This window comes from Muscardinus avellanarius (assembly GCF_963383645.1).
Source record: "Muscardinus avellanarius genome assembly, chromosome: 4".
In the NCBI taxonomy this organism is placed as follows: Eukaryota; Metazoa; Chordata; class Mammalia; order Rodentia; family Gliridae; genus Muscardinus; species Muscardinus avellanarius.
Window position 1 is genome coordinate 148907016 of NC_137789.1, and position 26808 is coordinate 148933823.

Below are 26808 nucleotides of genomic sequence, written 5' to 3' on the forward strand. Positions count from 1 at the left end.
GAGTGAGTGACCTCCAGAGCTCCTCCCATTTCCAAGAATCTAAGAAAAACTCTTCTTAAAACTAGCCTACCTACTCCATGCTCACAGAGTCTAAGTTCACAGAATTGACTTTTGACTTCCACAGGTGTAATGAAAACACTGCAGAAACAGTTTCTGTTCTCTGATACCACCTGGAACTTTGATTCAGTGGAGAATTCCTGGTCTTGCAGGCCAGGCACCTGAGATTGCTTCTCATGACTGGATAATAGCAGATGATACGGAGCTTTCAGACGAATCAGCCTTGCATACAGTAGGCTAACGCCATCTTTACAAAACAGGATGTTAATATACCTGCACTTTGCTCTCTTTTAGGCTATTCTCATGGATCACAACTGCCCCATTAAAACAAAAATGTACACTCAGAATAACATCCAGTCGTATCCGATAGGTGATGATGAAGAATCTGAAAGCGACTAAGACCCTCCGAAGTCATCAAAATGTTTAATAGTAAACAGGTGTTTCCAGTGAAATAACTCACCCAGAGCTGTCATAGTCACACCATCCATCCCTGGCAAGAGTGCAACCACCAAAGGTTATTACTTTTTTCCCCCCATGGTTATGATTGACTGCCAGCGGCCTTATAAAGAAAAAGAAGCTTTTCTAGGGCTTTGTATAAAGTGTTGAAAACTTTATTTTATGTATTTGATTTATTAAATATTATACAATATATTTTGACGAAATAGATATATTGTAAATCTATAAATATTTGAATCCAAATCAAATATAATTTTTTAACTTACATTCACGAACACTTGGACAAAAAATATCGTATATTTTTTTCTGAATATTGGTAATGAGTGTTTAAAGCACACATTATCTGAGACTCTTCCAACAATGAGAAACTAGAAGTCTGAAAAACAGAATCATGTAAGACAGCACGTTATGTAGCGACACTGCATGAGTGTTACTTAACTGTAATTAGTATACTTATGAGTTAAAAGCTAGTTATCTCAAATGCAGAGGATGAGAATTAAGTGGGTCTTCTTTGGGGTTTATCCTTAGATCTTTTGCTGGCATTAGGGATCTACATGATCACCAATTTGGAAAGGATGGTTGTAAATTATGTTTACATGACGTGTGTTTGGCAGCAAACACTCAAGCCAATAAGAAAAAATGGTAAATGTACTTAAAGCAGAGAAGACTGCCCAAATACAGTTATGAACTAAAAGCTTTAAGACATGTACTTGAATGTCTCACTAGATGAAAATGGAGGTGCCAGGGTTAAGCATGGCAGAGTTTAACAACACCTAGTTTACGTTTTACCAAAAAGGTAAATAGCTGCTATAACTTGAAGAATCAGACCTGTCTGCAAGCCATCCAAGTGTTTTTCTAGGGATCTATTAATTTTTATTTGTCTGAAACTCTTATTTTCTAGACTCCTGAAAGTTATCAGTGTGAAAATTTTTTTTTAAATGAAAATGAAGGGATGAAATTGTTTTTAGTCTCATGTTAGGAAATAAGATAATAATAGGGCGGTCAGGACGTGTCCTCTTTCCCAGAAAAGAAAAACTTCTAAAAAACATGTGTGCTACCATGTCATCTCGTACACTGGGTAGTGTAGTCTTCTGCGCATGACAATATTGATGTGTCTTCTCAGTGTTACCAGCAAATAGTGAACATTGTCAGTTTACACCGTTCTGTATGAGATGACTGGAATGTGAAGATAGTGTGGAGTATCTCTCAAATAATACCTGTTAATTCTATAGTGCTGTAATTATAAATTCCTAATGTCAATATTAAGCTAAAATTGTGTTTGTGTTAATGTGACAGTAAGGAGCAAAGAACTTTAGAACAAAGACTCCTTATGACTATTACATATTCTCTAGGAAAGTGGCTAATACTTGTTTTGCTTTATAAAGCTTTTCTGTGGGGCTGAGATGATTTGAAGTCTGGTTTTCAAGGGCAGTGTGTTTGAACAAGTTTCCTACTCTGTAACACTGGACAGCACACAAACCTGCTGCTTTGGAAGATGGTTCCAGAGGAACTCTTCTATGGCTAAAATAAAAAAGGCAGAATTGTTTTTACTTCTGTGGAACAGCCTTACAAAAGAACGTGCTACAAACTGGTCTCTCTTAGAGGGGTTTGTCTCCCTGTCCAATGCCCTATGATTTATTCCTATTTTATTTTTGCCTTTAAAGGCTTCAGCTTAAGAATGACTGGCAAAGGATGCCTGCTGTTGATGCCTAGGGCACAATGATAGATGAATTTTTCAGAACTATATGTGAGGACAAAAACGGTAGTTTTTTATATGACTAATATTCTGGTTTAGCAAGACTGAAAACTTTTTGTGTGTATGCATCAGAACAAAAAAACAGACGGCTCTCTGAACATTTATTTTTTGAAATGAGGTGGCCTTTATGTTTGTACCTGATAACACAGACACAAAAACCTTAATGAGGTAGCAGTGAATATTCAACTTTCTTTTGATGGCTACACAAATCTGTCCTAGTCATGTTTTAGCTAGTTTACTTAATAAACCTGAACACTGTACTGTGCCTGTTTGTATTCTTTCACAAACCAAATATTATTGTTGGAATAAAATATATAAGCTGTCATTCTGACTGTGGATATTTACAGTTTATTAAGAGCTATTCTTCGGTGCTTGCAGGCATACTTTTTTGGCTTCCTATAGGTTTTTAAACTTGAAATATGAAACTAGTCATATTATGTCAATGTAGAAAAACCTAGTAAGTTATCCTTGAATCTCTGAACTTGTATTAATTGTTCTGCTTGCTGTGAACAAGTAACTGTATTTCATGAAATTAACTGTAATATCAAGCCATTTGACACAGTGGTGCTTAAGCCATCGGCCTTGGAAGTTCTGTAAGAGCTCTGAACTCAGGGATATTTTGAATGTGTGTGCATGTACAACTTCCATGGCTGAGGGTTCAATTTCAATCAGACCTTAAAGGGCTTACAGCACTCAGAAACGGTGAGGAGAACCTCTCATCCACTTTTTTTTTTTGAAGAGAAAACTATGATCTCAATCAGAAATTTAAAAATTAAGACAACATATTTTCAAGTTAAAGTGCTTTAAAATGTACTTTTAGGGGACTAAAATTTTTATTCATTATCTTACTATTAGTAAGGGCCAAATATTTTCAAAATTGCTCTTACAAATTAGATTTGACAGTACCTTCAAATATTTTAAGTTGCATTTTCTCCTCTCAGAATCACACAATATCCACATTTCAACAAGTTCTGATACTGAAGAATATGAGGCTTGATATTAAGAAATGTAGCATGAATGAAAAATGCTAAAATGTTGCTTATTTTGTCTAATCCAATCAGTCATTCATGTAAATACCACTATAGAAAATATACTTTAGGTAGTTTGGTTATATATAGCAGAAGCAAGTCCATAAGTATGATATTTCACAAGTTAAGGAAAAGAACAGTTAAACTACTTCTTGTGCAGTTCTGTTGAGCAAAAGTGGACTGTTTGTCTGCATGGCCAAATTACACCAGGCTATAATCTAATCACCTTTTAAGATGTCATCAAATGAAGATATTCTTGTTTTCTGTGGTAGTCTTTATTTATCATTTTTTAGCTATTGATAACATAGCATGGCAGCAAGATTACATCAGTAATGTAATATAATACAACTTTTTCACTGAAGCCTTATACCTTACTATACTCTAGGCTGTTTGGAGTGTTCCCCCTTGCGCTAAAGCACAACTGTGGTGCCTCTACGGCCTCTCCCAGCAGATAGGAAAATATTGCACTACATTGAAGATATATTTTACAAATGTCATTAGCAGCATTACTGAGCTTTCCATAATTGTGGTTCTACAGAGTTAAATACTTTAAAACATGAATAGAGTCTTAAGCAACCAAAGTTCTGCATTATCTCCACAGCTCTTTCAAACACATCAACTTCAGGGGCACCCTTGGGTGTCACTAAAACTTCCATGTTTTATTCCATAAACATCAGCCACTCATGGACACTCCACCTTCCAGGTGAGCAATGGCAAGTTATTCTTACAAGATGAAATGTGGTTACACATTGGGCAGATTGTTTCAAGCATATGCTGTGGGACGTTTCAGCTTTGAGGGAGTTTGGTGTGGAAAATCTTCTCTAGCAGTGTTTTAAAATTCAAGCATGCTTAAATAAATAATGAGAAAGGGGGTACAGAGATATTTCTTATTATAAACCTGGCCAAGGAAAGTATTTAGTGTCCTAATATTTCCTTTAATAAAACAATAAGCTATTGATTTTTTAAAGTGGGATAACTTTTCTACCCTCAGAAATGTTTTCCTCATATAAATAGTATCTTTTATCTGCATAGCTTTTAACTGTCAGGCGCTTTTGCAGTTACACTACTGATTTCCTCACAACGGTCCTGTGAGGTAGAGAAGGATGGAGCATTCTCATGTTAGAGCTGGGGAAACTGTTGCACAAAGCCCTTTTGTGATTTGCCCACTGTTTTACAGTTCTTTAATGAAAGAGCTTGAACTTAAACAGAATCCGGGACCACAAACTCAGCCACAATCCTTGCTACTACACTGTGCCTTTTCCTGCCAGCCATAAAAGCTATTCCATCTAGTTTTAAATTCATGTTGGTTTATATATCGGTCTATCATACCTACAGAAGGGAAAAAATATACAAATCTAACTGTAGGCATATAATTGGCCCAAACTTTTAAGGTACACTAACAGGTCAAGCTTATACATTCTCCCTCAGTCCTATGTTACTTGCATTCAAAAGATGGACCCAGTATCAGAGTAGATCTTTATTTTCAGAGAACTGGTCCCAATTCCTATGTATTCTATTTTTATCTCTCTCATTTTTTAGTGAGTGAAGATAGTTTGAAATATTCAGAATGATCATCATTCCTTTAAGCCTGTAAGATACCAGACAAAGCAAAAAATGTTTGGTGTATCTTTTCTCATTCACAACATACTCCTACATGAAAATGTTTTTAAAACAAAATCACTTATCAATAGTCCTCTAAAACTTTAAATATCCTTATACATGCTTTATTTCCTATGAGAGAACTGAAGATTAAAAAAAAAAATCATCACGCTGAGCGTGGTGGTGTACGCTTGTAATCCCAGTACTTGGGAGTCTGAGACAGGAGGATTGCGCAGGTTCAAAGCCAGCCTCAGCTACTTAGTGAGGCTCTCAGCAATTTAGTGAGACCCTATTTCCAAATAAAATACAAAAACAGGTCTGGGAGTATAGCCCAAAGGTAGAAAGCCTCTGGGTTCCATCCCCAGCACCACACACACACACACACCAAAAAAAAAAAAAAAAAAAAAAGAGAGAGAGAAAAAAACCATCACAAATGCTTAGAACTGCTGTTTAAAAGGAAAGCATGACATTCTGAAAGATACTTCAGAACCCTACTGGCAACTGTTTTTCAGTAATTCTGTTATCCTCTACAAAATTCTTGACCAACTGTATGCTATATTTATTTCCTATTATATTTTGGTTTTCAATGCAAGCTCTTCAAATCAATCACCATGTTTTTACTATTCTTCAGCTGCAAAAATGTTTTCAAAAAAATTCAGAGGCATTGAAAGCAAGCAGTATATGTAAAAAAAAATTCCTTTTTTTTTTTTTTTTTTTTTTTTTTTACTAAATCAGCATAACAGACTAAAGCTGCAGCATCTTTCATTTTATATTTGGCAAAAAACAAAACAAATAGCCCTGCTCCCCAAAGCCCCAAAATAACAAAAAATCTCAAGTAGAGATGACAAACTTCCAGACACAAAAGAAAGATTCAAAACCTGTTCCCTCAATGATTGCTGTTGTCAATTTGGGCATGCAGCAAATCTGCTATTGTAACCGTGATGAAAATAAAAATATTTCAATAATCTGGACAGTATCCTATAAACACTAATTCAAAAATTAAGAGAAAGAAAAAAATAATAGAGTGAGACATCACCCATACATAAACATGTAACATTAGCTTACATAATTAGAAAAAGTTAAAAATAAATTAGTAAAAATAAATTCCCAGTATAAATCCAACAAAGCATAGCTATAAATGCAACCTGGAACAACCAATTCATGAGCTGGTCATGTTTTTACTGGAAAACAACCTTTTGCATTCCTGTCCTCACACAAGCAAAGAGCCGAACAGCAGGCCGAGGTGCGTGGCAAGAGGATGAAATGTGGCTGTACCCATGGTAGGTCAGGTGCATCTTTCCCCCAGTTTGTAAACGGACATGGCCTCTCCACTACACAGACTCAGATGGGCCAAACAAGTCATCTGAGATGCTGCTGAATGGCTGAGAGTCTATCAGTTGGCTTATTTCACTATCGAGGTCTTCTTCCGTATCATCTGTGAACTTGCTTATTTTTTTAGCGTGCTGGTCTAAAGACAGACTTTCTAAAGTTTCGATGTCTTCAATACCTGCTCTGTAGTGGATCATAAGAAGTGTTAGAGCTTGTAGTCTTTCACCTGACTTAGCCAAAGCAGCAGAAAGAAGTGATTTTTTCCTTGTATCAGTTGTCTCTTTTTCCTCTCTAACAAGGGAATTATTGTGTTCCAACTCCTGATCAATTTCATTCTGTAGCTTATCCAACATGAACTCCAGTTTCTGGATCCTTTCCTCTGTAGGCAAGCCCCTATAGAGATCACGGCCGATTTCTTTAACTGCGATGAAAACACTGTCATCCAGCCCGCCTTCCTTTCTCACTAACTTAATTCCTGTGCTGTTTCCCCGTTTGGAAGGGCTGTTTGGACCACAGACCTCCGTGTCACTGCCTTCATTGTCCGACGTGTTGGGGGTGTGTTTTGGTGAAGGTTCTACCAGATCGGTTCCTGGTTCAGCAAGGCGAGCTTTAGAGACTTGACGCAAATTTAGCAAACGAGAGCTTGTATTGATAATATGCCTTGTCAAACCTGTTGTTCTATTGGCTGACTTGTTAGCTTCAGCATCAACACGAGGAGGCAGGCTCAAGAGAGGTTCCTGTCCTTCCAGCCTGAGGTTTTTCAGGGTCCGGTCTATTCGCCTCTCAGTTGCTCCACAAAGAGGAGTTTCAGCTAGACACTTTTCTTGACATTTTTTATGGCAAACATAAGCACAGAACATACACTGGGAAGCTGCTTTTGTCCAAACTTTTTTTTTACAGTAATCACACCAAGTTGGATTTTGGAACTGAGTATCCTGGAAACTATGTTTATTTTCTGATGAGCTCATCTGTCCAACAAAGTGCTCCTCTTTATTGAGGGTAGAAACTTCTTCAACCAAATGGAGTTCTTTTTCTTTCTCTACATTAGTCATTATATGATGGTCTGGCTCTCCTTCCTTCAAATATTTAAAGTGAATAGTAATGTCACCAAAGCAAAACTTGTCATTGAAGCCCTTTTGCATACTCAAGTTGCGCAATGCAGTTCTGGTAACCATTGCTTTAGGGGCAGGGGCTTCCAGTCTGAATTTGGAAAGGTATTCCATGTTTGATGTAGCTAGGCATCCTAAAGCCACTTCTTCAAGTTTTAAACTAACATGCCCCAAACAGATGAGCCCCCCCAACTTGAAAGGATCCCTGCACCACAGTGCAACGTTTAGGTATCTGTGGCAGGCTTCTATGTCAAACAAACAGGATGCCCTCGTTCTTGTCCATTTCCCTAGTTTATTACGATACAAAATCTCCGATGACTCCCATGTTTGACGATCATCTGAACTGTCCTTAGTAGGACAGGAACTTTCTGAAACAAAATCTTTAGTCACTTCTTGCTTTGCTATAAACTGCTTAGATGTAGTCACATCTTCTATATGATCCACATTTTTCACTTGCTTTTCAGCAGATCTATCAGGATGAGGAGGAGGAGGCAGCACCTTCTCTGGCTTTTCATTAAGAACATCTGTTTCTGCCTGATTTGGGGCCTCAGAGGCAGGCAGAAGAGCTTTCACTTGTGGGCGTGGTGGCACAGGTGGTTTAAAAGTGGATCCTTGGGTGGGTTTTGACACTTGTGCTGGGTCTGTCAGCTCAGAAGTCTTTAGGGTTGATGGTTTATTTCCTTCTTTGGATGGAATTTTTGGTGGTAGTGGGTGACTTCCTGCCAGTGATTTACGGGTTAAAACTGGTGATATAGCGCCAAGGGGTTTAACAGAGAGTGTGGAGGGAGTGCGTTTGGGGCTATGACTTAATGATTGAGCCTCGTCTTTGAACTCATTTTGTGCTCTAACATCGCTTGCCAAGTCTTCAAATTCAGAATCCAGGTCTCTATTTTCAACATCTACTGCCAACCCAGCAGCTTCCTCTTCAAAATTTGGTTGGCATGAGGCTGACAAAAAGTTTTCTTCCAATTGGCTAAAATTATCTTGCAGCACTGCACCTTGATTACCCTGGCCAACAGGCCTCTCATAGTACACCAGCACGCGGTCACCAGCCTGTTTGATAAGCTTCAACACTTGTAGTGTCGATGTAATTTTCACACCTGGATTAAGATTTGAAAAGAAAAACACGTAAATTATGGCTCTAAAATTTCCTACATTTGTTAAACATAACTGTCATTATCACATAATTATTTAACATATGGAAGAGTAACAGGGAACCTCAGAGGTATTTCCTGGGTTTCTGGATGAAGCAGTGCATGGACTCCATGGCTGAAGAGCTGATACCCTAGGAGTGCTTCCCTTGCCAGCCTGGCTAGTAACACCCAGTTACTTCCCATTCCTTTCTAAGTTAAGTGGCATTACTTCTCAGTTTGAAGTGAGGAAGTGAGGAGAGAGACACTGAATAATGAGAAACCACTGAAGGAAATTCTGAAATATAGTAGAGATGCAAGTCATGTGATGAGTGACATGAAGTGAGACCAATACTTTGTGAAATAAATGTAGCAAAATGCTATACTGTGAATAATGGACTCTTTCTCAGGTTCTTTTTATTAGCCATACCCATGAAACGCATCTTTTTTAGGATGAGAAATATTAAGGGATAAACTGCTTTTAAAAAGTCATTTGCTATCTGCATCTATAGTATGTATCTTAATTTTATTTTCAAATTGGTACACTAACATAGTTTATTAACACTCAAAAGATAATGTACAATGAAAACCTCCCTTCCACCCTACCCCGCAACCATACTTTCCCTTTCCTGAGGAACCCAGCGTTATAAACAATCTGGGCAGTAGTAGACTTGACTTGTTTCCTGCTACTCTTCCCATCGTCCCCAGATAGCACTTACCCATGCTACCCTTCACAGCAACTCGAGAAAGGTCTTTGTTTTCCAAGGGTCTATAGGCCATCCTGAATAAATCAAAAGGAGCAGCACCCCATCTAATAAGCTGACCTTAAGAGTTCCTTAACCTGTGTGCTTTTCTACTTCAGCTGCCTGAGAAGACCATGCTGAAGACTTGCTCAGCCAGCAAGTGGAGCCTTCTCATATCAAAGAGCTTTCACTTACTACACTGTCTCTAATGACTGTTTTTAGGCAATTCCCAGCCAGTCAGTCTTCCTTTCTTTTCATGGTCCCACTGGTCTCCCCATATGACTCACTTTTCTACTTAACCTAAGTCTCGAGATTACAATGATGCTCTCACAAATACTTGTGATTCTCTTATTGAGTCTCAGCCTTTTCTTCTATAAACCTTTTTTTTTTTTTGGTCCCCAGATTTGCTGGTTCCCTATCCCCTTTTCCCATTTCTGAACTTACCACCCGGATCTAGCAACAAGTCATACTATCCATTTCTGGTAAGTCAGTCCCATGCTGCTTAGTATTCTTTCAGATTGGTCTCTGAACATAAGTCTCCAATCTTTCCTGTTCCTTGATGCCCATCCCCCTTTACTCTAAAGATGATGTCATCTTATGTACCAAAACGATCAACATGAAGGAATCTTTACTCTCTCCCAATAACTGTTAGTCTTATATCAGAGAAAGAAGTACCCTTTTATTTGTATTTTGGATTCTGTCCTGTCTCCTTCAGTTGCTTCATCAGTTATCCTGATTCATATTTTTTCTTTCTTCTTCTTTTAAAAAATGTTCCTTCTCTTGGTTTTCATGACACTATACTAAATTGGTTCCAATCACCTCTCTTCTAGTTTCCCTTTTCTCCAGCTATACTTGACCCTTATATGCAAACATTACCAAGGTCTGTCTGTGATTACTTCTCTCAGATGGTTTTGTTCTCTGCCTCGTATCAAGGTCCCCTCTCTAGTAGTTTCAAAAATGATCATACTTGTTTGGGGTTGTTTTTTCCTTTTTTTCATTTGGTTTCTACATTCCCAAGTATTTCTGGTACTATCTTTTCAGCACAGTTAAAACCCCTCTTTGAATGACTGACTCTCCTGTCCTGAATTCTGTGAATCAACTTGCCACCCCCCAGTTAACCCAATTTGAATCCTGGAGATAGCTGACTCCCTAGATCCATTCAGCTGTCAATTCTAACTCAGCTTTTAATGCTCCTGATTACTGTCCTCAATTACAGTAATAAAAAGCCTTTAATTAATTTCTCACACAGACCTTCACTACTTTAATCAACCAAGCATACTATTGCCAGATATTCCTAAAACTTGAGCTCAAAAGATTTTAACCTACAAACTTACACTAAAATTTAGAGCTTTCTCATATGGCTCTTCATGATTCATCTAACTTTAACTTCTACTACCTCCCTCTAACTATACTATGTCCTGGGAACATTAGAGTTTGGCATATGAATAAATGAAAAATAAATCTACCCAGTGATTGTAGCAGGCAAACACTTCAATTTAATCAAAACCGACACACACACACACACACACACACACACACACACACACACAAACACACACACCCTCTTAAATCTATCCTTGTCTCATCTCTCCCTTAATCATAAGGTACTTTGGCCACTGTGCCTCTGAGGGTACAGTTGTACAGGGTAACCAAAAAACTGTTGTACATCTCTTTCCTGGCTTTTTTTTCTGTATATAAATATATCCTGTTCTCTAGTCCCAGGAAATAAATTAAACTTGTTTGGGTTTTAAAAAATAGCCAGGCATGGTGGCGCACGCTTGTAATCCCAAGATTCGGGAGGCTGAGACAGAGGATTGCGGTTCGCGGTCAACCTCAGCTACTTAAGACCCTCTGCAAAATAGTGAGACCCTGTTTCAAAATAAAGACTAAAAAAAATAGGGGTGTAGCTCGGAGGTAGAATGCCCCTGGGTTCCATCCCCAGACCCACAAAAAATTAAAAAAAAAAAAAAGGCAGACATGGTGGTGCACACTTGTAATCCAAGCATTTGGAGGCTGAGACCAGAAGATCGTGGTCCGTGGACAGCCTCAGCTACTTAGTGAAGTCCTCTGCAGCTTAGTGAGACCCTATTTCAAAAACAAAATAAAAATAGGGCAGGGGGTGTAGCTTGGAGGTCTAATACCCCTGGGTTCCACCCCCAGATCCGCAAAAATAAATAACATAAAAAACACATGTTATATGTTAAGTGGCTTTTGCTTTTTTGCTCTGCATATATTTGTGCAATTAAGATTTATTTTCAATAATAGGTAACATTTTTCCTATGTGTAAAACTCAAATAGGGTATGTGTATGAATCAACAAAATTTATATTGAACTGCGGTTTTAGCAGAGGAAGACTAACCCTTATGTTTATGTCAGACAAGTATGTAATGGATAAAGTCTATCTATGTAATGGGTACGGTCATGGACATATAAGAAGGCTTTACACACAGGCATCATCAAGAGCTTTAGAAATGCAGAACCGTGGGCCCTGCCTTGTGTCTATAGACTCAGAATGCCCATTTAAAACCATGTCTGGGGAATTGTGAGAAGTGCTGCTCAGCCATGATCAGAGAGATTTCCTTGTGAAAATGCCAATTCAGTTGGACTTCCAGCTATGCACTAAACCATTTTAATTATTTTACTGTTATGACAGAATTGAACTGAAGGACTTCTTTTTTACATTAAACCAAGAATAACACCTTACTTGGGCACTACCCTACCTTTTTATTATCTTAGCTGTGAAAGAACATATCATACTGCCCTTAAAAGATCAAATGTGACTAACCATGTGTTCAGAAAATCTCTTGACAAGTGCTATGGTTGGGATTTAAAATCTCAGAGCTCACATGCTGGAGGCAGTATGTTTGGAGGTGGGCAGGGCTGGAGGGGATGGATCCCTTGGGGGGTACACTGTGTGAGCTGGGTCCCCAGCTACAGCAGGTCCTTCTGATCCTTTGCTCCCTGTGCTGCTTGTCAGCATGTCCTGTGGACCTCTGAAATCTCCATACTCATGAGCAAATATCCCCTCCTTCCTTCAGCTTTGCATGTTGGGTGCTTGGGTCAGACAGTGAGGATGCTGACGGAAGCAGCAAGCCAACAATGGTCACGCACTAACACCTGCAAGGCTTGGACTGGCAAATCACCTACTTATTGAGGAGAGTTCTCTTTCTTGATAGCATCCAGCTGATAGAAAGGTTATGCGCTGACTTTGATTTGGGCTCAACTCTGAATACTGACAGAGTACTAACACGTGGGTGGCCATTCAGAGACACTGTAGGTGGACCCTCTTGGACAAGAAACAGTAGTTTCTATCTGTTCATTTTCTATTCCTATGTAATGGAAGTAGTCATAATACTACCATTTCTAGGTTATGAATAGTAATGGTGGTAGTTGTAATAGAAAGGGGACTGTTGACTTGCTCCTACTTTCACATTCAATAAAAAGTAGAATAAGCCAGCATGGCGGCACACACTTGTAATCCCAGCATTTGGGAGGCTGAGACCAGAGGATTGCAGTTCGCGGACAGCCTCAGCTACTTAGTGAGGCCCTTTGCCTGGTTTCAAAATAAAGAATAAAAAATAGGGCAGGGGATGTAGCTCAGAGGTCGAATGCCCCTGGGTTCCATCTCCAGACCCGCAAAAGGAAAAAGAATAGAATAGAATGTAGGAAGGGAAGGAAATTTGGAAAGTTATATAAAAGTGGTTTAAAAATAAAGTACTTTACAGATTCATATGTTAGGACTAAAATGGCATATATGTTTTAAATGCATTAAGGTAGTCTTCAGACCTTTAATTTTAATAAGCTTTATTGTTTCCCATTATAAAAGTAACAGGTGCTTATTATAGAAACAAAGAAGGAAGAGAGGAAAAACTCTACCCTTACTTTTTAGTTTCTTTGTAAAAGAAAAGTATTAGCATACTTACCTCCAATAGCAATTAGGCGATCTCCCCGCTGAAGGTCTGCAACTGCAGCAGGGGAGTTTGGGGCCACGGTTTCAATGATGACATGCCCAGCATACCCGTCAGTCGACTGAACAAGACGAAGAGTAAGTCCAACGCTTTGTAAATTCCCTTTTATTAATTCAACCTTTGATAAAGGGTGAAAAAAATAAAAACAGTCAAAGGATTTACAGTAGTAGAGTGGGAAAAGAGTAACACACTAGAACATCATAGTTGACTGACTTTTGTCCTATAGTAACTATACTTACAGATAAATAATGAAACCAGTGTTATTTAACTAACATTCTCAGACATACACATTTCAAGTCATCAAAAATTAAACACTTGGTTTTTCAATGTATCTTATTAAAGATCCATGCTCACTATGGGAAAATTGAAAAGAGAAAAATGAAAACCACTCCTAATCATACTACCTAGAATGACTGTTAATATTTTGTACTAATATGTATTTTAATACAAAGTTGAGAACTGAATCAAAACGAAGACAGTGAATATAAACTGACACAGTCAATATAATAATATATTGTGTGTATAATTCTGAATCTTGCTTTTTCAAAAAATCAGATAATTTTCTAATTATCTAATAAAAATTAAAATAATCTGCCATTGAGATTATTATTATTGTTATTATTATTATTATTATTATTATTATTATTATATTATATTTTTTGTGGTACTGGGGTTCCTGGAAACCCTTCTACTTCTGGGCTACACTCCCAGACCTATTTTATATTTTTATTTGGAAACAGGGTCTCTTAAGCCAGCGCGGCTGGCTTCGAACCTGTGTGATCCTCCTGTCTCTACCTCCCAAGTGCGAGGATTACAAGTGTGTGCCACCACACCCGGCAATATTTTACTTTTTATGGCATATAATTTCCCTTCTGTATCTGCAGATTTAACCAATAAGAGATTAAAAATTTTGGAAAAAATGCATTTATATTGAATATGTACAGATTTTTTCTTGTCTTGACTCCCTAGACAATACAGCATGACAACTAATACATAGAATTTACACTATGTAGTATAAACTAGACATGATTTAAAATATAAGAGAGGACATGCATAGTACTCTGCTATTTTACATAAGACTTGAGTTTCTGCAGATTGCAGATAACAAGGGATGATGTGCTGCTGATTTTTCTTTTTAGGGGGAGGAAAAGGTAAAGGGTTTACAATTGCATTTTACTGAGTTATATTAATGAGATATGCTATTCTTACTTGTTTTTTTCCCTAAACAAATATGTCCTCTGTCACCAAATTGATCAGAAATCACTGTCTCTGGAGAATCCCTGATTAACATAATCTGTGAACTAAAGAATGTTATTTGTTCTCATTCAAATCGCTGATTTGAGCCGGACGTAGTTGCGCACGCTTGTAATCTCCGCGCTTGGGAGGCGGAGACAGGAGGATCACGGAGGTTCGAAGCCAGGCACGCTGGCTCAAGAGACCCTGTTTCCAAATAAAAATATAAAAAATAGGTCTGGGCGTGTAGCCTGGAGGTAGAAGGGCTTCCAGGAACCCCAGTGCCACAAAATAAATAAGCAAATAAATAAATAAATATTGCTGATTTTTAAAAAAATGACCACATCTGTTCAATTGACAAAAATTTAACTGGTGTTTATTATGCTCATTTAGAAATCAGTCAGCCGGGCATGGTAGCGCACGTTTGTAATCCCTGTACTTGGGAGGCTGAGACAAGAGAATCATGGTTTGTGGCCAGCCTCACTTTTAGTGAGGCCCTCTGCAACTTAATGAGACCCTGTTTCAGAATAAAGAATAAAATATAGGGCTGGAGGTGTAGCTTGGAGGTAGAATGCCCTTGGGTTCCATCCCCAGTACCCACACACACACACAAAAAAAAAAAAAAAAAAAAAGAAAAGAAAAGAAAAGAAAAGAAATCAGACTTATTGTTTTCTCTTCTAGCTCACAATTCTTAGTCCTTTAGTCTTAGTTCTTTAAGGGCATGTCAAAGGGACTTTGCCAAACACCCTGTTAATATCCAAATATATCACTGTCTATATAGCTTTAAACATAAATGCCACTTACCTAAAAATTCAATTTTCCTAACCAGTGGCTGATTTTATTTATTTATTCTTTTTGAGGGTTTGAGGATGGAACCCAGGGGGCATTCGACCTCCGAATACACCCCCTGCCCTATTTTTTATTCTTTATTCTGAAACCAGGTCTCACTGTTTTGCAAAGAACCTCACTAAGTAGCTGAGGCTGTCTGCAAACCATGATCCTCTGGTCTCAGCCTCCCGAATGCTGGGATTACAAGCGTGCACCACCACGCCCAGCTCCAGTGGCTGATTTTTTTTTTTTTTTTTTGGTGGTACTGGGGTTCCTGGAAGCCCTTCTACCTCCGGGCTACACTCCCAGACTTATTTTATATTTTTGAAACAGGGTCTCTTACGCCAGCGTGGCTGGCTTTGAACCTGTGCAATCCTCCTGTCTCCGCCTCCCAAGCGCGGGGATTACAAGTGTGCGCCACCACACCTGGCTCCAGTGGCTGATTTTAAAAAGCATTATAAGATATTCTTTAATTTGGATATTAATAAGTTATGTGAGGTTCTTTTTATTTTAAGGAAAATCCTAATCATATTATGCTGGAGAAACAGAAAACATGGTCGAGTTTTGGATTACTTAGATGTTTTCAAAACAAAAGGACAATCCCTCTAAAAACATAATTTGTGCCGGGCATGGTGACACACGCTTATAATCCCTGCACTTGAGAGGCTGAGACAAGAGGATCGCACAGGTTCGAAGCCAGCCTCTGCTACTTAGTGAGGCCCTCAGCAACTTAGTGAGACCCTGTTCCCAAGGTCTCCCTAAAGTATAAAGTAGGTCTGGGAGTATAACCCAGAGGCAGGAAAGCCCCTGGGTTCCACCCTCAGTACCACAAAAAAAACAAAAACAGAAACAAAAACAACCACAACATAATTTGTGTTTAAACCTCCCAAAACACCCATCAAGTTCCTGCCTTTTCATATAGTAAATGATCATTTTATAATGTTAAGGTACTTTTCAGTTAATAAAGCACTAACACATTTTTGCACTAAGAACAAAAACATATTCTTAATATATAGAAATGTAAATTTTTTAAGTTACATTCAGAAATAATGGTAGCAAATAGCTAAGAAACTAAATTGCATGAATCTGAGTATAGTAACTTAAAAAATTAACACTTAGGCCGGAAAGGTTGTTTTGTGATTCTTTATCTTAAAAGTAGAATGGAGGTTAGGGGATGGGTTTGAGATGTCACTGAGGCTAGTATTAAGTATTAGAATAATTTAGTTTCTTGACTTTTCTGCATATAAACCATATTTTTCCCTTTGCTCTTTTTCATTTCAAGTGATACTTGATGTAAACATTCCCGATAGAAAAAAGAGATAAGGTTTCATCAGGGTAAATACTGTATTACTTTCCTTTCCTCCCAATTAAGTTCTGACACTGATTCAAACGTTTCAAAATATAAAAACTTTTAATTAAGAACCTGACAAAAGAATACATTTAAAATGAGTATCATAATACAAATATTATATATAGGACTATTAGATATATCATTCATTAAATATATTACAAAACATGCTCATTTAGAACTTTTAAAATAATGATGTAAAAGTAATTAGAAATTCTAAATATTTTCTCCATATCTGATGAAGCATATGACATGCACTCTGATATGTTTTTTAAGATTTTATTATGAAAATTTCAAATATAAGACTACAGAGAATAGTAAAATTAACCCTGTCATAGGTTGTAAAATATGGTCACAAATTTCTCGTCCTTATATACATATCCCTTTGCAATATAACTACTAAACTTGCCATTAAAAGTATGACTTATTTTCCCATACCTTTCTCACCAACCAATATGACAAAATATACATTTAAAGCAATAAGCAGAGACATTATCACCCTTCTGCACATTATCAACCTTGATTTAAGTGAAATTTGTAGAATACTATACCTGACAGTGGGAGAATATACTTTCAAGTGCTTCTAAAATGTGTAAGGTCATATATCAAGTGTCATTAAGTTTAAGGTGACTGAATTCATACAAAGTTTGTTTTCAGATGATAAGGAAAGTAGGTTAGAAAACAATAAATTGTAATATGTATGTATGTATGTATGTATGTATGTATGTATGTATGTATGTATTTTGTAGTGCTGGGGATGGAACCCAGGGGTGTTCTACCTCTGGGCTATACCCCCAGCTCTATTTTATAATTTTTTGGAAACAGGGTCTCACTAAGTTGCTGAGAGCCTCACTAAGTAGCTGAGGCTGGCTTTGAACTTGTATGATCCTCCTGTCTCAGCCTCCCAAGTGCTGGGATTACAAGCATGCACCACCATGCCCAGCTGAAAATAATAAATTAAAAAAAAAAAACTCTCAAAAAAGTTTTATTTTTTTGGAACTGGGGACACCCAGCTCTATCTTTTATTCTTTATTTTGAAAAAAGGTCTTACTAAGTTGTGGAGGGCCTAAGTAGCTGAGGCTGGCTATGAATATGTGATCTTCCTGTCTTAGCCTCCCAAGTACTGAGATTATAAGCATGGATCACCACATCTGGCAAAACCCCAAAATATTTGGAAAGTAAAACATACTCCCAGATAATTCAAGAGTCAAAGAAAAAATCACAAGGGAAACAAGATATTTTTAATAAAGTTATGCAAATACAACAGAAGTGTGTGAGATACAACTGCAGCAGTATTTAGAGAAAATTTATAACCTTAAGTGTTCATATTAGGGTAAACAACTTAAAATTGATGATCTGAGTTCTCACATTAAAAAAATTTAAACCCAAACATACAAGGAAACAATAAAGAGCAGAAACAATGAAATATAAAACAATAGAGAAGCCAATAAAATGGACTTGATAAAATGATTATTAACTGTTGTGCCTCCAGGCTAAATTGATAAAGGGGGAAAAAGACAAAGACGTGTATTGTTAAAATAACAAGTAAAAGGGAGATCCCACTACAGATATTATAATAGGGAAATAGTATGAACAACTTCATGCCAATACATTTGACAACCTAGATGAACTGGACAAGTTTCCTTCAGAGATACAAGTGACAAATCCTGATTCCCAAAGGTATAAATGTTTAATATTCCTATTATTCATTATGTATGTAATTGTAAGTCCCTCCCCATCCCTCCAAATCTAGAATGTTTTATTGGTGACTTCTTAAAGAATAATTAGTAATCTTACCTGGAATTTTTTAGAGAAAGAGGTAACATTTCATATGTTAAGATCAATGTTACAGTGATTTAAAACACAGACAAATATAAAAGAAAACAACATTACAGATAAATAGCTCTAATATTCAAACATGAATAAAAAATGAAACTCAGTCCAGCAATAAAATGATAATTATTATAACCAAATGGAGTTGACCCCAGGACTTCAAGGTTGGTTTAGCAGTCAGGAATCAATTAATGTGATTTGCCATATTTACAAAATAATAGAGAAAGTCATATAAATATTTTAATACTGCCCCCAAATTCATTTAATTAATCTAACATCCATTAATGATAAATGCCCTCAGTAAACCAGAAACACAAGGGAATTTCCCAAACCCAATTACGGGCCTCTACAAAGATTTACAAATAACATCAAAACTCTAAAAATGAAGAATCAATGTTTTTCAATTGAAAACAGTAACAAAGCAAGGATTTTTGCTCTTACCACTTAAACATTTTACTGGAAACAATATACAGTGTAATAAAGAAAAAAGGGAAAGCATAAAGATTGGGAAGGGAGAAGAAAAACTGTATTTGCAGATAACAAGATTTAACACATAGGTAATCCCAAGACATGACAAATTTTGTCTTCAGATACTTAAATATATAGATCACTATCTCAGACAATCCTTAGCTTTTCCCTTCCTAATTTAATAAAAATAACCTGGCATGAATTTACATTATTTTTGAGTCAATCAAATCAGAAGAAAGACCAACATTTAGACAGTTTTTCCATTTAACTTATTTATGTTAATCAAATGCATACTAATTCTTTTTTGTGTGTGTGGTACCGGGGATGGAACCCAGGGGTCTTCTACCTGGTTTTTTTTTTTTTTTTAAATTTGGAAACGGTCTCACTAGGTTGCTGAGGCTGGGTTCAAACCTGCACGATTCTCCAGTCTCAGCCTCTCAAGTGCTGGGATTACAAGCATGTGCCACCACTAAGTTGCATGTAGATACAGGATTAAACTAGATATAATTAGAAGAAAGTGTGAAAGAAAAAAACTGCAAATGCCCACCAAGTCATAATCCAAACTTTTATTTGTTAAATAGAAAAAAATTAGAATAGACCTAACTTTTTATGAACTGTGGCATGTAGTTAAAAACTAAAATATACCAAAGAAGCATAGTAAAGAACACCCATCCTGTCTCCCCACGGTCCCCATCACCAACACAGAAACTAGTTTAAAACTTTTTTTAGTTGTTGTGCAGGTCTCTAGATAATATGCAGAGATCATCATCTCAAATTTTAGACAATGTATTGAATTCTCACTATTAACATACAAGGATCTTAGCCTATTTTTCCTCTCCCCAAATTATCACAAAGTTACAGCACTCTTTTTTTGTTTGTTTTGTTTTTGGTGGTACTGAGGGTGGAACTTAGAGGCTTTCTACCCCGAGCTATACTCCCAAACCCATTTTATTCTTTATTTGGAAACAGGGTCTCACTGAGTTGCTGAGAGTCTCACTAAGTAGCTGAGGCTGGCTTTGAACCTGTGCGATCCTCCTGCCTCAGCCTCCCAAACGCAGGGATTAACAGCGTGCGCCACCACGCCCGGCTACAGCACTTTTTATTTCCTCTATGTAACCTCTTTGCAATTTTAATTAACATGCTTATAGATCTATTACTTGTTCTCAACTATCCACAGGACCTATTTTAATATTAAGACTTCCACCCTTCCCTCCTTTCCTCTCTGTATCTTCTAGCTTCTAAATTCTACCCTCAAAGTTGGTAATATATTTATCTTCTAACTACAATTAAGCTAACAAGGTTGATTCTAAAAGCCCCAAACTGGCAGTGTTTATAATGTTCTGACTATATGAGTACTATCTGTAACAAAGCTGGGCATCATTGTATTTCCTGTCTTGGAGGTTGCAATGGTTTGAATGTCCCCTTCAAAAAGCCCTTAAAAAACACCCTTTTGTACAATCCCTCCAAAGCCACATGAATCTCAAGCAAATCCTAGATTAAAAAAAAAAAAAAAAAAAAGCTATACTGAGCAGGGCGTGGTGGCGCAAGCTGGGAATCCCCACGCCTGGGAGGCGGAGACAGGAGGATCGCGCAGGTTTGAAGCCAGCCGTGCTGGCATAAGAGACCCTGTTTCAAAAATATAAAAATAGGTCTGGGAGTGTAGCCCAGAGGTAGAAGGGCTTCCAGGAACCCCAGTACCACCAAAAGAAAAAAAAAAAAAAAAAAGCTATAAAAACCAGTTTGGCACATTGGAAACATTTTAATATAGGCTAGAAATTAGGAGAAATTAGTCAACTACTATTTTTATGTATAATAATAGTTACTGTGGTAATGCAAAATGTTTCATAAAGATTCATACTGAAATATTTAGGTGGCAATGTCAGAGAGAGGCAATCTTGCTTATGCTTTTAACCAAATGTTGACCTCTCTGAACTCGACTAGTGAACGAGGGTAACAGGGAATTTTGGGGGGAGCGCTAAAAAGACTTATTATTTATTATTATTACTCGATTAAGTAAGATTTAGTACAACTATTAAAAACCAGGGATGCAGAAAAAAATTAAAACCAGTGTGCTATGCATAAACTTGATATCCAGCTTCAGAACAAGACACATATAAAATAAATATAAATTCAAGACTAGATTTTATCATATCAAACAATAATTTACTTTTATAGGATCAAGATTATGAAACATTTTTATAGCTATGTGACTATAGAGCTGTCTCATGGCCAGGCACGGTAGTACACGCCTGCAATCCCATCATGGCCAGGCACAGTAGTACACGCCTGCAATCCCATCATGGCCAGGCACGGTAGTACACGCCTGCAATCCCATCATGGCCAGGCACGGTAGTACACGCCTGCAATCCCAACACCTGAAGTGGGAAGCTGAGACAGGAGGATAGTAAGTTTGAGGAGAGCCTCAGTAAGTAGTGAGACTCTCATCAACCTAGTGAGACCCTGCTTCAAAATAAAAATAAAATAGGGCCGGGGGTATAGTTCAGAGGTAGAATGTCCCTGGGTTCAATTCCGAATGCCGAACACAAACAAAAAAACTGTCTCAGAACAGACTGATGACTGCAGTTAGTAAGGAGAAAACATCCAGTCCCAACACCTCAGAAGTAGTGTAAAAATTATTAATGGTAAATATCTACTCTTTTACAAAAGTGCAAGTTTTCATCCTGCTAGAATGTTTGGTCTTTGCAGGGGACTAAAGACATCAATCATACTTAGGTATAAATAAAAGAAAAAGGAAGCAGAGGAAAAAGAACAATAAGGAAAAGGAAGTTTGCATTTCTTACAACAAAGTGAAGGAGAAAAACAAGCATGGAACAATTTAATAGTCCTCTGAACTGCTGACCATAAAATCTTTTTAAAAAGAGAAAGGGGAGGTAAAAGTAGGAACAAAATGTCTGATAATAAACACAGACGCAGATTATGAATAGAAGGAGGCCCTCCTTCAATTCCAAATATCACCAGTAGCATTTCTTTTCTTACAGGAAATCAACTGGCTGATTTAAGTTCTACTAAGATCTGGGTGCCTTCCTACTCCAAAAGATAAAACCACAATTAAAGTTAAAATCTACAGAACTTCTCACTTGAAATCTTGATAGACTGTGGGAGTTTCTGTAACTTTTCAAGAACAAAGAAAACCTAGTTCCTCACAGTCCCAAGCAAGTATTATAACTAATGCAGGAGGAAAAGTAATAAGTTTACAACACCTCTTCTCTTTGAAATAGTCACGTTATATTCGTGAATTTGAAGTTTTAGGCCAAATCTTGCAAACCAAATTTGTGGTGATGCAAGACATAAACCCCAGGGCCTGTGGCTCAGATCACAGGAGCCTACCTTTGCCAGAGGGCTGGCAGCATCATGGCCAAAGTCTAGTGGTAACATTGTTCTACAGAGTGGCTAAGCTATACTCTAAGACTGAGGCATAATGTCCATGATCTCAGCATGTATGATGGGTATGGTGTGCCGGGAGTTCAGGGGAGGCACTTTGCCTCTGGGTGAGAGGTCTCAAGAAGCCTTCGTAAGGGTATGGCCTATAGGTTAAGTCTTAAAGCATGAGAACTGAAAAGGCTGTCTAGGATCTGGAAGTAGACAGGATATTATTCTTGGCTATTGTAGTAGCACTGCTAAAGAGACGACAACAGAGGTACATCAGGAAATTAAAACTACTCAAGTGATATCAGTTGAGATTTAACAGAAAATGCCTACCCTGAGAGAGTGTGAGTGTGTGTGTGTTACTAGGGACTGAGCTCAGGAGTGTTTGACCTCTGAGCCCAGCCCTATTACCTCTGAACCCAGGAGTGTTTTACCACCCAGCCCTATTTTATTTTGAAGCAGGGTCTCAGTTGCTAAGTTGCTGAGGCTGGCCTCAAATCTTGGATTCTCCTGTCTCAACCTCCCAAGTACTAGGATTACAAGGTATGTACCACCATTCCTGGTTTGCAGCATCTATTAATATCTATTTTCTATAAAAATTTCTGAAACCTGTACTCTGAGACATAACTGACATTTTATTAGAAAAAGAAATAAAATGAGCTTGGTGTGGTGACACATGCTTGTAATCCCAGTACTTGGGAGGCTGAGATAAGAAGATCACAGGTTCACCGCCAGCCTCAGCTACTTAGCGAGGCCTCCCACCGTGGCCTTTGGCCCCAGTTTGTTTCTAAGGTCTGGTTGCACTCCTGCTTAAAGTTACACAAAGCCTATCCCACACACAGGAACTGCGTATCTGAGGGTCCAGGAAACACGTGCTGTCCTACGAGTAAGTACATTTTTATGTTTGAACTAGCTTTAGTGAGTATGTGCTAAAGACTGTTATATACAATATTTTATTAAACTCAAAGGGCTGATTTATCAAATTGGAAAGTTAGAAATAAATTACACAGGATAGATGCACTCTCTATGGTTAGCCTGTATTAACTGGCCTGAATTTTGTTGAAACTAAAATATAGATTTCCACTGAAGTAGAGATGCTTTACACACACACACACACTCCAAAACTGTTATCAATTATCAAGAATTGTTGACACATGCTATCTGCATTAGTTAAATCACAAGGGTCAGTCAATACATAAGAGACTGGACAGCCTGTACTTAAAGTCACCAGTAATGCCAGCTATAGGTTAAAGTATTCTAGCTGCATGTGCATCTGTCTCAGAAAGAGCAATTTAATAACAACACCAACATAGTCTTTAAGAGCCCTCACACTGACATCCTGTTATTCTTGCTTAGATTCAGATGGGATGGCTTATTTTCCCCCCAGGGGAAGAGACAACATATTGATTTTTAAATCCTTTCCTAACATGAACAAACATAATTTTATATGTTGAATAGGAAAGGATAAATTTCAGTAGCACATCAATATAAGGTTTATATCACAAACTGTTCCCTCCTACACAAACTTGTAACATTGAACAAAACCCATAAACCCAAGAAAGTAAAAAGATCACTAAGTGAAAGGCTCTTAATTACTGTGACCAGGTATAAATATATTTTCATTAAATGAATTCCTGAAAATCATATTATAAGAACTATCTTCCAGGTTTTTGTAGATTAGTAGTACAGTGAAGGGAAATATGTGATATAAGACATGTGCATATAATCAGTACACATACATAGAGGGTACTCATAAAAAAAGTAAATTTTCACAGGAGGCTTTTACATGTATATAACCATTCCCAGTCCTTCTAGCCATACTTTAAACCAATACCTAGTCTACCAGAAAATTCAATTTATTACAACAAAAAGGAGACCCAGGATCTTCAGAAACACAGATGTAAGCAGGGCGTGGTGGCACATGCTTGTTATCCCAGCATTTGGGAGGCTAAGACAGGAGGATAGCAAATTGCGGACAGCCTCAGCTACTACTTAGTGAGGCTCTTTGCAACTCAGTGAGACCCTGTTTCAAAATAAAAGAATAAAAAAAATAGTGCTGGGGATGTAGTTTGGAGGTAGAATGCCCCTGGGTTCCATCCTCAGTACTGGGGGGGAAAAAAAAGAATAAAACATGGGATGTATTCTATAACTCTGCTCTCCAAAACAAACTGTGGTAATATTTTCAGAAGAATCACTATATAATGTTGACCTAAGAAACATTTAACAAAACTTTTCATGAAGAACTGAGGCAGAATGTAATGAAATGCAATAACTGACCTTTACTCACTCCTTCAACTGTTCAGGCACCGTGTGCTGCTTCTGGACCTTTACCCCTGAACACAGATGAGCTTATTTGGCCTCCTGGAAGCAGGAAAGTTGGCCCGAGCAAGTAACTACAACCATACTCACCGAGTCACTGAATAGGAGTCACCCAACTAACACAAAGCAGGGGAAGTGTGTTGGTTAGCTCTCTGCTGCTAGGACAAAATACCTCAACAAGACACCTTAGAAGAGGAAAGATTCTACCTTATGGATTCAGCCCAGAGTTGGCTACTTCCCTGCATTGGGCCTAGGCTGTGAGGCAAACATCATGGTGGACAGGCATTGCAGATGACAACTACTGAGATCATGGCAGAGAAAAGAGAAAGGGAAATGGGGACAAAGGGAGGAGTGAGGGCGAGATGCAAGGCAGGGGGCTGGGACAAGACAAACCCTTCCAGGGCACATCTCCAGTGATGGTTCTTCCAAAAACGCCCCAACTCCTTCAGTTTCTACTGCCTCTCATAGTGCCATTTAATTAGTAACCCATCAGTGGATTTACCCGCAGATGAGGTTGAAGACCTCATGATCCAATCACTCTCCAAGAGTCCCACAGCTGAGCACTGCTGCACCAGGAATAAGTGTTTACTTAACACCTGAGACTTTAGAGGACATTCTCGATCCAAATGGTAACACACAGTGTCCCTAAAAAGTTATTTAGCACCTAAAAGATGAATAGAAGTTTATCAGGCCAGAGACAATATAGTTAATAAAGAAAGTAGCAGCTTTGAAGGTAGGAGATGAGAGTTTATATGATCTATATAAAGAAATGAACTCTAGTATTATAGCTTTTTTTTTTTTTTTTTTGGTGGTACTGGGGTTCCTGGAAGCCCTTCTACCTCCGGGCTACACTCCCAGACCTATTTTTACATTTTTATTTGGAAACAGGGTCTCCTAAGCCAGCGCGCGGGGCTGGCTTCAAACCTGCACGATCCTCCTGTCTCTGCCTCCCAAGCGTGGGGATTACAAGCGTGCGCCACCACGCCCGGCTAGTATTATAGCTTTTTGACAAAGAAAATGTGAGAAGAAAAAGGATTCTGTCTCATCAGCTAAAAGACTTTTCAAAAGAAAGACACAGTATCAATTCCACCACCAGTTATGTGCTCACGATGGTCAAATTGGTTAATTGGTTTTGTGACAGAAGCAGTATTTGAATGTGCTAATTAGTTTTATGACTTAAAACTTCAATGCAGCCAGGAGTGGTGGAGCATGCTTGTAATCCCGATGCTTGGGAGGCAAAGACAGGAAGATCGTGCAGGTTCAAAGCCAGCCTCGCTGGCTTAAGAGACCCTGTTTTCAAATAAAATATATATTAAAAAAAAATAGGTCTGGGAGTATAGCCCAGAGGTAGAAGGGTTCCATCCCCAGTACCACCAAAAAAAAAAAAAAAAAAAACCAAAAGACAAAAGAAATCTTTAATGAAAATTATATTTAATTTAAAATACATCCCAATTTAACGAATATCAACATGTAAGAAAGGGTTTTTCTTAAAAAAATTAGACTTCTGGGAAGATGGTGACCGAGAAAAGCAGCATTTACGAGTCCTGCTAAAACTTGATCTCTATTGCCACAAAATCAGTGCTTTTCATAGCCAGAAAACACTAGCAACAGAGAAATAAAAACTGTAAACACAAGGGACAGAGAAAAAAAAGACTAGAACAACCAGAGACCAGAAAAGAAATCAAGCCTGCAATGCGGCCGCAGAGCCATGCCAGCACCATCTTCCTTCACAGCACCAGTCTCCAGAGAGGAAAGGTAAACAAGGAGCTGAAGTAAGCTGCTGCAGATCATTCGAGTGTAATTCAGCAGTTCTTTCAGTACAAAGAAAGTCTAAAACTCCCAGTGGCCAAGCTCATCACGCCTTCCGGGGACTCAGAACGGAGCTCAAAACCAGAAAACAAATACGCCAGTCTCACAGCCAAGGGAGTGGCAGCGGTGCCATATTGCCAGCAGCAACAGCCTCACAGCCAAGGGCGTGGCAGCGGAGCCCTATCGCCAACAGCGACAGTGAGTTCACCACACCCTGCTACAGCTCCTGATCGGCGCGCACAATATCTGTGAGTAAAATTGCGGCCCCTAAAGGAGAAATCCCTGTACTGCACTCCCAGGGACTTGTGCAGCTTTTGATAATCTGAGATTTTTCAGTCCAACCCAGTGAAGGAGTAGCAGTAGCTGAGATACCACACCCTACTCGCAGCTCCCCGTAGGAAAACACCC

The 26808-nt window shown here is 38.2% G+C and overlaps 2 protein-coding genes across 2 annotated transcripts in view; one reads left to right on the forward strand and one right to left on the reverse strand.

Moving 5' to 3' along the window:
• The window catches only part of SLC18A2 (solute carrier family 18 member A2), a gene marked incomplete at both ends in the record, with an annotated part of 40078 nt that extends 39622 nt beyond the window's left edge, over positions 1–456 (forward strand). The window contains one exon of the mRNA XM_080694552.1: positions 352–456. Coding sequence (XP_080550678.1) covers positions 352–456 — 105 coding nt within the window. The remainder of the gene's footprint in view (positions 1–351) is intronic.
• A 5771-nt stretch (positions 457–6227) lies between these two features.
• Positions 6228–26808, reverse strand: part of PDZD8 (PDZ domain containing 8) — a gene marked incomplete at both ends in the record, with an annotated part of 90907 nt that continues 70326 nt past the window's right edge. The window contains 2 exons of the mRNA XM_080693625.1: positions 6228–8434; positions 13131–13293. Coding sequence (XP_080549751.1) covers positions 6228–8434; positions 13131–13293 — 2370 coding nt within the window. The remainder of the gene's footprint in view (positions 8435–13130; positions 13294–26808) is intronic.